Raw genomic sequence first — 12,676 nt, 5'->3', positions numbered from 1 at the left:
TTCCTGATATTGTACCACGTATTTCATTTCTTTTCGTGAAAAAATGTATCCAAAAATACCGCCACGACATAGGAAATTGCGTTTTAATATTTATGGTATTTTGTAACAGAGATGATAGCATGATCACATACCTGGGGAAACGAGAAAACAATAATTTATTTCAGAGAAACCTATATTTACCTTGAAAACCATTCTTAACATTAATTTATTTCAGACAAACCCATATTTCCATTGGGTTTTTAAAATTTGTTTGAACGTGTAGCAATTTTATACGGAAAATTATAACTTAGATTAAAGTTTTGTACTGACATTTCTTGGTGGAACTGCATTTTATATAATAAATTACATAGTTTTTATTTTATTATAGAAAATTGTAACGTTTGCCAATTTAATCAAATAGAAAAGTTCAAAGAATTAAAGATATCTGAATGATTAACTTAATTTCTCAAAGGGTTAGAATTATTTTTAAATATCTTTTGTTCTGATACTTAATCAGAATTTTTTATCACAATCAATTATTACATATTTATAAATATTTCAAAACTTGGTATGATAGCTGTGTCGTTGGATACTCCATTTAATAAGGAAGGCATTTTAAACTCCCATTTACAGTATTATGAGATTAATGAAATACCATAAGTAGGAGTTCCAAAAATAAGAGTAGTGTGGTAGTCAATCATGGGTAGATTGGTGAATGTTGAACGTGTGTAAAGTGATCACTTGACCAGCCTATGTTCAGACAAAAGCCCTGTAAATACAAAGACATACATATTCTTCTTCAGCTTTGTTGCGATGTCAAAAATGCTATTTTTAGTTCTATTTTTATAAATTAAAACATGAGCGTGAAGTGGTTAAAACAGTTAACTTAGAATTTATGCGAGAATTTTAACAGGACCGTCGTAGCAAAATGTGATAGCTACGCGTACCTAAATATACCGTTAATTTTTCGTAGGCAGTTATAACTGCAGACAGTTGAGTTATGACTCATTAGGAAGGCATTTAATTGGAGAATATTTCTCCTCATGGCACACCATGTTACAGCGCACTCCATTATGCACAATTAATGAGAACCACGGCTGCACGAGGGGATTACTGAAATTAAGACTTATTTATCATGATTCATGATACTCCTATTTTTCTCACATTTATCAGCATCTGTGGTGTATAAGGCACTGCATCGCATTGCAGAATATTTCTCCTCATGGCACACCATGTTACAGCGCACTCCATTATGCACAATTAATGAGAACCACGGCTGCACGAGGGGATTACTGAAATTAAGACTTTTTTATCGTGATTCATGATACCCTTATTCTTCTCAACTCATCAGCATAGGTCATCATCCAGTGGTCCGGGCCACTCCATCGCACTGAAGTTGTATTAATGCTAGTATTCTGTGAGTCGAACACGGCTCCCGAGTCCATACAAATATTGCAACTACGCGTTGACGGGAGTCATGTTGAATAATGATAAGGGTTCGTAGCCTGTTTTACGTGTTTTAAAAACAAGAAGGAATACACTTATTTATGATGTTTAAGTGGAAATTAAATTTGATTACTGAATAAAGTTATGAAGTTTCTAATATTTTGCGATTTAAGTTTATCAATATGGCATTATTTTATACAGAGTGAACGTGTTAATGCATCGCTTTACGGTGATAATCACGTAAAATTACATTTTTGACATCTCTACATAGATGAAGAAGAATATGGAAGTCTGTGTATTTACAAGGCTTACAATCTGTCAGAGGTTTGCTCAAGTGATCACTTTATACACGTATAAAATTGACCATTCTTACCATGATTGATAACCATACTACTCAAAATTTAAAAGTTACATTATGCTTCTAACCATCTTCTGCATGTTACTCTTTTGGCACTATCTACGGTTGAATTTAAGTAAGTTTATCTTTATTTTATTAGCAAAGACCTTCGTGAAACGTTGTCAGATTCTTTCAGAATTATTTCAACCAGCCGACTGGTCTTTAGCTCTATAAATACCCAGACTTTCAAATTCTTCTGTGTGTGCATGTTGAGATATCAGTAGTGTTGTTCCTCCTGAAACTCAACTATCTATCACTAAAAAGACGTATTTTTCATCGTCTATTTTGGTTTGTACACAAAATTAATATCTTCTTTTTACTAGGAGATACAGACCACTTCCATAAGTCATATCGTGTTTATTCATGCATCATTTCACACATGTTAATCCCGAAAACTCATATCTTTTTCTGTCATTGCTAAAACCCTTTTTAAAAATCAACATTAACGTTGAGTGAATTTAAATAAAATATGGGATAACAGCTTTGTACTGTTGTCAGATATTAGATTTTAACGTTGTTTTAAGGGTTGGTGAATGTAATGCTAATTGAAATGTTTGTTCAAATTCTTTGAGGTCGTTGATATGATTATAACGAGTGTTACTTGCAAAAATCTCTTTACCACACTTTTTCATTGGGTTGATTAACGTGTGTTTTTCATAAATGAAAAAACAAACCAACAATGAACTAACCCCTCAATGGTATTTTTTTATACTGCTTGCCATAACGATAAAATTTTATATATATCGATATAAACATATAAAAAGCTTTAAGCTAAAATATAGACATTATATTTTAACGAAAATTCTTTGATCAATGCACAAAGCGTATCATGAATTTTATGACATTGATTTTATAAAGGAAAATTGAGAAAATATTCCGGTATGAATAATGAAAAAATGTTTCGAAAAAGTATTATATGCTTTATATTCGTGCCTTTGAGAACAAAGGAATTTTGGTTGGTTGGAAGATATTGCTTTTTAGCAATAATCCCGCCAATGTACTTATTTCTTTTCATGAACATGAAGTTTAAATAAATAAATAATGTAATGTTTAAATTCTTAATTCATCAATGCAGACACAATTGAATGCATAGCTGCCGATGGCAAAAATATTGACAAACCATAAATCTAGAAGTACTTTAACATCGGAAGTAACAGTATACGAAATGTTAAATTTAATTTAATCTTTACTTTAATGTATAAACAAAATTTTAATAATCTAAATAAATAAAAATTAAATCTTTACGTTTATATTGATATCTCAACATGGAGGAATTTGAAGAAAGAATTTGGAAGTCTGGGTATTTACAGGGTTCCGAAATACGAATGGTGTCAATCGTGAGTAAAATGGTGAATTTTCCGAAATTTGAGTATTATCAATCATGAATATCTGTATAAAGTTTATCAAGATTGTTTATTTCGTGATAGTTTCTGCTCATAAAATCCTAATTTCAACCATAGATGTCGCTGAAGAAGTTACATATAACTTAGGCATTAACTTTATCATTGTTATATATTTTGGAGAACTAAAATATTTTATTTCTCCAAAATATAATTTTCGAAATTTGAGAAGCATGGTTGTAAATCATGGATAGATTGATGAATGTTACACAGTGTATAAAATGGTCACTTAAACCAGCCCTTGATAGGTTGTTAACCCTATAAAATCTTAGATTTCCATATTTATCTATAATGCGATATCATTATGGAATATAATACTTTTATATGTATTTTTTTTTATTTATTTAATATGGTTACAATGTTTTTTACAATATTTATGAATTTTCTAAACAATCTTAAAATTAAGAACGCAGTTTTTTTCTTTCTTAGATTAAAATTTATAATATTCATTTCATTTAGTTTTTAGCATTTTAAAGTCTTCAATTTTTTTATGTCTGTAGGAAGGTTGTTGAAGTACTTAGAAATGTGAAGTACGTAGGAAGGTTGTTGAAGTAACTTATGTTTGTTTTCTTGTTATTTTTCTCTCTCTGTATCATGTTAGGTTTTTTAAATATTTATTTTTAAAATAATAAACAAACAACGTTACATTATTCATCACGACTTAATTGTTTTATTTTTCAGAATGTAAATTATTGTTTTTTATTTCATATGCCTAGGAAATCTCAAAGAGAAAGAAATACGTAAAAAAAACGTAAAATAATCCGTACGAGGGAAGGTTGAAAAGTACCGCCTTTCCAACAACTTGTAACACATTCTTGTTTATCGTGACCCTAACGTGACATCCCAAGTAAGGTTTATCTATCCGCTTTTTGTTTTGTTTAAAATCCTCGACCCCGACCCTTTTCTGATTAATGGTCCGTCCTTACATCCATACACAAAAACTAACTCAAGCTTTATATATTTTTTACTTATTTGTTTTGTTTTCTGTGAAATCATTTCTTGTTTACGTAAACAAAATGTGCCAACGTATCCTGCCCATAGGTATTGACTAAGAAAGCCACTATGATAATGTTTTTCTTTAAAAATATATATGTTATGGAATCGCATTATATTTTTTTATTTTATTTTGAGATAAAAAATTTTCGTTAAGCAATTTTTTTTCAAAGTTACAATTAAATTCATGAGGGTAAATATCATTTCATCATTTAGTTATTTAAATAACAAGTTATCTCTCCAACAGAGAGTACTGCTCGTGTTTAGGAAAGGGAGTAGGTTTTACACATTTAAATGATATTTTAAATTTCACTTATTAGGTATAGTTATTAGTAGATTTAAATTGATCCTATGGTATATTAGACTTTAAAGTATTAGATACATGAAAATAATTAAAATAATTGTAATTGTTATAAAATAAAAAATAATGTTATAGGTATCTACATAGTTAGATTATTCTAGGTATAGAATTTCCTAAAAGAAAGTATATATATATATATATATATATATATATATATATATATATATATATATATATATATATATATATATATATATATATAAAAATATCAATAATATAAATATATTTAAAAAAAATATCATTATCTTTCTCCATCGTCAAAGTTATCTTGTTGTGCTGTTATTGTTTTAGTATTTGGCATGATTATGGGATTATTATTTCAAACATATTTATTTTACCTTAAACTCTTTACTTACTCTCTGTATTTTTTATAGTATAATTATCGTCGAATGCTTGGATAATACTTTAATTTATAAGCTATAACAAATATCTTTTGAAAATCGAAAAATTTGATCTATCGCAACAATATGGTTATAAAACTTCCGCCTAAAATCGGTGGCACATGCATCCCTAATGAAATGTATTAGGCAAACAAGGAATATTTCGGTCCAGAGCTGTAAGTGTTTAGGCATAAAATGATAATGGTACTTTAAAAATAAATAATATTAATTATTGGTATAAAATAAACTTGCTTATTTATCTTAATAAATGTTTCAGACTGTTCTTCGAGAGTTGGAGCAAAAGAAACCCCAATTGGACGAGTTAGTTCACACTGCAGAAAGTTTAAAGGGAGCTGACAACCGACAACAGCTGCATGGAAAGGGTATGTTTCATATCACATTATCAATTTATAAACTGTATGCATAATCTTAACCTTTTTATACATTGCCAATGCTTCGAAATGAATATGTTTGTTTTAATTTTTTGATAAAATTTAAAATATTTATATGCATTTTTGGAGTGATTTTTTTAAGGGCGGTAGGTCAAATTAGCCTGGATTAGACGAAAGTGTGAAACGCTTCCCCTACTCCAAATCCAACCAGCAGTTGAAAGAAAAGAGTTCGATAATCGTTTCTACTTTCTTCTTCACATTTTTCAAAGATAGTCTTCGCGGATGATCAATTTCTTTCGAAGAGTATAAATTAATGGAAATTGATGAATAAAGAAACTACATCTATTTAAGAGAGAATTTTTTTAAATTCAATTCCACAGAATATTTTTCTTATCCTGAAATTATAAAATTGTCAACACATGCAAAGAGGGTAAATCGACATTTTCTCTTGAACATTGACAGCGAAAAACATTCATACACCGAATTACCCATCAAACCTGTAAATTATATATTTGAATTTTTGGGTAATATATCGAAAATTAAACAAGGATATTGGATTGAGTTCTACTTTATTTAAATAAACATTTATTTTTATTTTTAATATGAGGTCGAGGGATCTTGCATCCCTTTTGTCACTGCGACCATATAAGGTCTATTGTGACCTTCCTCTGTATCATAGCTCACTCTCAAGATCTACATGCTCACGACCTGTCTTGGTGGTAAGATCTCTACACCTTATCGGAGTCCAGTAGTGGTCCTCCAAAGATGTTACTTCGTTTGTGAGCGAGTGCGTCACAATTATAGAGAATGTGGATTGGTGTTTTGTTATCCTCCATATTAAAAAAAATATCATTGTGTATATTGAAATAAAAGTAGACTTCAATCCAATGATCTTGTTTAATTTTGGATATACTCGTATTACCCAAACTGTCTGCAGTTACAATAATTAATATATTATTTAATATTGCGTCTTTAATACATTCTGATATTTTCTATGTTATGATCATAATGGTTATGGTTAATTAATCTTTGATTCATTGTATTTCATTTTAATGACGGTCCCTGTGGGTTGAGAGATACCCTTATATTTTCTCCTTTTATCTCTCTTGCGATTCGAGAGTACATTTATCTGAAAAACTTTTACCTCGGACTAGACTAGCTCGTGTAAAAATATAGGCTTTTGCAAAAGGCGTGTAAAAAGGCTATTGGAGGCTTCCTTAATGACTGCCACTAATCAGTGACCGTAAGCAGCAAGGAGGTTTTATCTTCCGCAGTGAAAGGGAGAGAGTAACCGGAAATGAGATCGTTACATAAAAATCCCCGTTCAAAGCTTGCGAACTAACTGAGCTATTAGCTAGGATCTGTGAGATTTTACATAAATAAATATTCATCGCGTTTAAAGTACCGTCCAAATTAAAAGCTTTCAGTGTTCAACGAAAAAAATGGTCTAGGATCTAGATTTTTAAAATTAAGATTATTGAATAAGTACCTTACATAATTTTGTCATTCTTGTAGATTCCCTCTATTTTAATTTTACAAGTAATTTTAATTTAAGTTAATTTTACAGGCTAAATATAGCTTTATTATATTATTGAATAATTTTCGTATAAAGTTCATTAAAAACTGTCTGAATACCTTATTTTATTTTGTCATTTACCATATTCATTCTCTCTGTTTTTATTTCACGAGTTTTAGCTTTTAGTGAGATACATACAGTTTTATCTTATTTTTTTTTTACTTATTTTCTTCCACAGTTTTGCAAAAACCGTCTTAGTACCTTACTTGAATTGGTCATTATTGCATCATACATTATCTCTTTATAATTTCATTAGTATTAGCTTTCCATGGAAAAAATACAGCTTTGTATTGTTATTGACTTATTGCTTTACCGTTCTTTAGAAAACTTGCTCTTCTCTCCTCTTTGTTTTTATTTCATAAGTATTTATATTAATGCTTGGGATAAATATAGTTTAATCTATTATTAACTCATTTTTCATTAACATGTCTTCAAAATTAGGGGTATGTCACTTGAATTTATTATTCATGTACATTCTTTTTTTCGATTCCATCAATTTATTTTTGCACGGGATAAATACAGATTTATCGTGATCGTAAGTTTAAAGTTACGTATTTAATGACATAACAAATTAAATTAATTAGTCTACCCTTACCTAAGTTCCTTAACTTAATTTTGTTAATTAACGTTATATATATAAATTTGATTCTTTGATACGAAGTATTCGATTTCAATTCATTAAGCTCTTAATTTCACTTATAGTTTTACAGAATAAATACGATGCCAATCTACAACATACTGGATAAACTATATTGTCAAGAACTGTACTGATGAGGCATCTTATTCAGGCATTTTCTCAAACCACTGCAAACTATAGTTTGACAAGATACTTAAAGATAAAAGATGAAAGATGAAATTTTGGTATTTTTATTTATTTAATTAACGAATTTCTCATGTATTCTTTGTTTATTTCAATTTTCTAAATGTAATCCTGCTATAACTCCCTTTTATTAATAAATTAACTTAATTAATTTTTTTCACCGCAGTTCTGTGCATACTGATAAAAAATAGAAGATACAAGAAATAGTATTTTTCATACTTCTAGTCCTATGAATGCCTAAAATTATCCTGCCTTAAGTATTTTAGTAGTAAAATGAGTAAATATTTAGTCTTATTATTAAAAAAATATATTTTGATAACTTTTACACTTATTATTTTATTAGATGAACCGTTTTTGTTCCTGTTTAAAAAAAGAAGAAAGAAATGTTGTTTAAATGAGCCAAAATACCCGATTCTCAATTTCATTATTTTTAATTTTATTTACTAAAATAATTACTTATAATTTCTATCGAAAAGATCTTGATTTTAAAGGGAAAAAACGTTTATAAAAGTCGTCCTATTCATGGATATTGAAGTATACAAGTAATTCAGATAGAAAACCATTTTTTCTTCGCTACATTGTAAAATACTCATAATTCAATTACTATTGCATCGAAAACACATTTCTTACTCCATCAGGACGGAGCTTTTGGACCTTACTGCGTTTATAATACATATTTACAAGAGATTGAAAAAAAATCTTTGATCTCAATTTTAATAATAGATTTTCACAAGAAATTCTTAATTCCAAAAATAATAATGAAATTATAGTGCAGAAGAATGTAATCATTTCATGATTACCAAGTTAACGTCGCATTAAAACCCTTATATGTATGTTACTACCCCTAACGCGATTTAATTGGAACTCTTATCACATATATTGAATGTCGTAAAATACATTATTTGGCTATTGTTGGGTATGAACCAATATTCAATAAAATTGTTATCAGCGTTCAGAATGGTATTTTCCACATTATAACAATATCACCAATGGGTTTAATTCATATTTGTGGTGCCATCATGTTTTTGTACTTTGTAATTAAGTTTCCATTGTAATACATTTAAATAGAAATGTTGAATATGTAACAATTAAAACTGTGTCATTTTTTTGATGCTGTGAATCGCGAACTTGGTAGAGGTCTCGGGTTCGATTCCTATTGAGGCAAAATAAGCAAAAGTGATTTTTCGCTATATTTAATTTATTTTAGGTTGGCCCGGACTTATCTGATGTACGGGGCTGATTATATTGCCTTTACATAATAAACGACCAAATAAATTTTGCGGCAATTCGATGTAGTGCCCTATGCACCATTGAATGCAGATAGGTTCAGTCGTAGGTATTTCCCAAATAAATGTTATTTTATTACATAGATATTACATAGATATTATTACATAGATATTCTTTAGTAGTGTAGTGGTTAGCGTGTTGACCTTTTATTCTGGGGGTCCTGGGTGATGAAAAACATTCCCTTATTTAACGTCCAAGATAACACTACTCACACACAATGCACCATTTTGTGCAGAAAATTGTTAGAAGAATATTTGAAAATTGTGTGTTCGCCGTTCAATTCTATCTTCGAATACCTGTCGTGATTCCCATTCGAATTACAAATGACCATCGAAAAATCATACAGCTTCCGCTCAAAAGCTTTATCACCAGCATCGTTAGTACCGGAAACGTCCGTCGATTCGGCTTTGGTGCGCAGACCTAGCTTCCGGCGGGGTTTACCTCGCAGGCAGTTTGCCGCGTAGCCTTCATGCTGTACCGAGGCTTGTTACCGAGGATATTTTTTTTTTTTACTTTTAAGCCTATTTTTCTTCCCTCTTGCGTTTGGTTTGGCTGCATTACAAAAAACTGTTCGTTCAATTTTAGTTTTTCATTTGATTCAAATCAATTTCAATATTTTTCTTATTTTTATTTATTCTATCGGATACTATATTTTACACCCTACGGCTGATATATCAATGAATATTTATTACTTTTTGAAAGATATGCACTGTTATTGGATTCATTTCGTTTATGAGTTGTTATTTTGGTAACTATTCACCGACTATACTCAGCGGAACTTCGAGATGCCGGTCTGACCTGACAGGAAGCCAAGGAGATGGCGCGTGACAGAGTGACTTGGAGGCGTGTCGTGTTGGCCATATGCTCCACTCAGGAGCGAACATGGAAAAATAATAAGAAAGATTTTTATATTTTTTTAAATTTTGGCTGACAGTGCTACCGTATTCAATAATGGGCAGAATGGTGAACGCGTATGAAGTGATCACTTAGCCCAGCCAATTGTCAAGTCGCCCTGGAATGCTCAGACATATGGTACATATGGACATGTTACGTAATCCATGTTAATAAATACTTCTTAGCCCCTTCTTAGTATTTTAATATTATCGTTTTCAGTGCGTTTCAATATTACATTATATATTCAAATGTACTTGCGGTTATCTCTGAGAAAGGATCGTAACGTTTTCAACCATTCGTATTTCTGCTAATAAAGAAGGACTTACGCTCAACTTTCTTACGCTTTTATTTGAGAAGAAAGCGTTGAATAAAATGGTTTTGAGTTCCGTTTATAATTCCACCATTTAGGTTCAAATTTTGACAAAAAGTGAATTTAAGACAAAAACAATATGAACGCTATCGGATATCGTGAAAGCTTAAACATGTCGCTCACTCCTTTCAAGAACGTCATAAATCAAAAAACTTGATTTTTCAGGAGAACGTTTTTAAAGTTTAAAAATATAATACAATGTATTAAAAATAAATATCAAGCCACTTGTTAAACTTTTTACTTTGCAACAGATCTTTTTAGGTGAAACCTGAAGGTTTTTTCTCCATTTGAAAAATATTTAGTATATTTAAAAAAATAATCAAACAATACATTTTCTTCAAAATGCAAAAACAACGCTATTTGCCCTGTAGCGGATAAATATTAAGTGAAAATTATGCCTCTTTTGCTGGGATATAGTACATTTTCTGGGCATTCCGAAAACATGCACAACTGAAAATTGACGATTTTTTATTTATGACGTTCTTGAAAGGAGTGAGCGATGTGTGGGTGTGATGATATTAAACCGTATTAATTGAATTTTTTAACCTTTCAGTAGATATCTTAGTAAATCACTAATAAATCGCCAGTATAAATATAAGTCATTTACACTCTAATATTAATTTAATACTACCCTGGACTGGTTCCTGGAGCGCGGTAATCACCTTGCCTTCATGTAAGTAACGATCAAGATAACACTGCGTTACTAACAGTACGATGCAGTGTCCTATCCAGCATTGGGTGCAGAAAAGGGTTAGAAGAAGAATAAATGCATCGCTTATTTGATCCTCTAAAATTCTTACAATTCTGATGTGACTCAGGTAATAAGGCATTTATTAAATTCAGTACATGTTTGTTTTTACGGCACCCTTAACTTTCAACTGGAACGTATGCCTTGAAACTCAAATACATAAAAACCGTGTAAATAATTGAATTTTTTTTTCTGCTTTGAGAATACTCGTAAGTCAAATTAAAAATTAAAGATAAGCTTTTTGTCAATCGTCGCTTAGATTTGAAGAACTTTCTTCGAGTATCGGCAAATACGTTGCGCGTTCAAAAGTTTTCTCGCTCTTCGAAAAACGGAATACTTCGTGAGTTATTCATAATGTATCGAATTATTTCAAAACTTTTTATAAGTTCGTTTTATGGTACAACTGTCTTATTTGCTAACTTTTCAGACTTCAGGGCGTATCTTCCATGTTTAATATTGGCAGTCTGTTGCTAACATTTCATAATCTGTATTTAGTCTGATTGAATTCACTACAAACTGGTTTAAACCTTAGCTGACTTTGTTTTTTAGTATGTGCAAAACGTGAATACTGACGTTTAGACCTCACAGATCTTTTATGCAAGTGCGTGTTAAGAAAAAAAAAGAGTTTTTTCTACGACATATGTACGTATACAATATAATTTAGATCATAGTAAAGGGCACTGGCAAGAATACAATAGGTATTATAAGTAGAACTAGAATGATAGTGTTAATATAAAATGCAAAAAATACTTGACTATCAGAAAACAAAAAAAATAGTTTTATTTTGTATTTTTTTAAATAAAATTAAAAACATTAAAAAAAGTAAAAAGTTAGCAAGCATGTACTACATGAGTGATACGTCTACAAGAAAAAGGAGCTTAAATCTGTCTCTTCAATAAACAATCTTAGCAAAATTTTAAATCTACACAAACTTAGGTAATTAACATCTAACAAATAGTCTTTGTGGAATAAATTGAACAGTTTTGGAGCTATGAAAAATGAGTGACTCACCTGATCTATTCAGATTTCAGAATTCGTGAATTTTTCGCCAAACACTCGATCACTGTTCTTACCCACACCCACTCTACTCACCTGGTCTCGCCTCTTCTGACTTCTTCTTGTTCCCCAAACTCAAAATCCCTTTCAAAGGAAGAATATTTGAGACGATTCTCGAGATTCATGCAAATGCGACAAAAGAGCTAAAGGACATCATAAAATAAGTGATCCAGGATTGTCTCCAAAAGTGGAAACACCATTGGAATAAGTGTTAATAAATAATGTTTTGAAGGTGACTCACATATGTTACTTCTAAATTTAGTACATTTTGATTTTTTGACGTCATAATTAACTATGAAGGTATTCAGAGACAAACACTTATTGTATGTCTATTATATGTCTTATTTTTTTCAAAATACTCTGGGCTGTGAAGGCCCTCACAGCAGTAGTTAATGGTTGCGACAGATATTTATCTGCAGATAAACCATCCCCTGACTTTGCCAATAAACGATAATGAATTCCAGTTATTTTATAAGGTTGTGTTATCATAATATAAGTATAATAAAAGACTTGCTGGAAACATCGATCAATCCTAAAAGTTATTCGTACAAAAACAAAAACGAAAAACATTTCTTCG

The 12,676-nt window shown here is 30.3% G+C and overlaps 1 protein-coding gene across 9 annotated transcripts in view; it reads left to right on the top strand.

Annotated features, from left to right (window-relative positions):
- The window catches only part of Dys (Dystrophin), a 762,481-nt gene that overhangs the window by 263,734 nt on the left and 486,071 nt on the right, over positions 1 to 12,676 (top strand). For all 9 annotated transcript variants that reach the window (XM_088278115.1, XM_088278116.1, XM_088278111.1 and 6 more), the window contains one exon: positions 5,234 to 5,339. In XM_088278115.1, coding sequence (XP_088134241.1) covers positions 5,234 to 5,339 — 106 coding nt within the window. The remainder of the gene's footprint in view (positions 1 to 5,233; positions 5,340 to 12,676) is intronic.

This window comes from Brachycentrus maculatus, unplaced genomic scaffold (assembly GCF_059751285.1).
Source record: "Brachycentrus maculatus isolate JH-2025_06_01 unplaced genomic scaffold, ASM5975128v1 h1tg000055l, whole genome shotgun sequence".
Taxonomy (NCBI): domain Eukaryota; kingdom Metazoa; phylum Arthropoda; class Insecta; order Trichoptera; family Brachycentridae; genus Brachycentrus; species Brachycentrus maculatus.
This window is presented reverse-complemented; position numbering and strand designations above follow the sequence as displayed.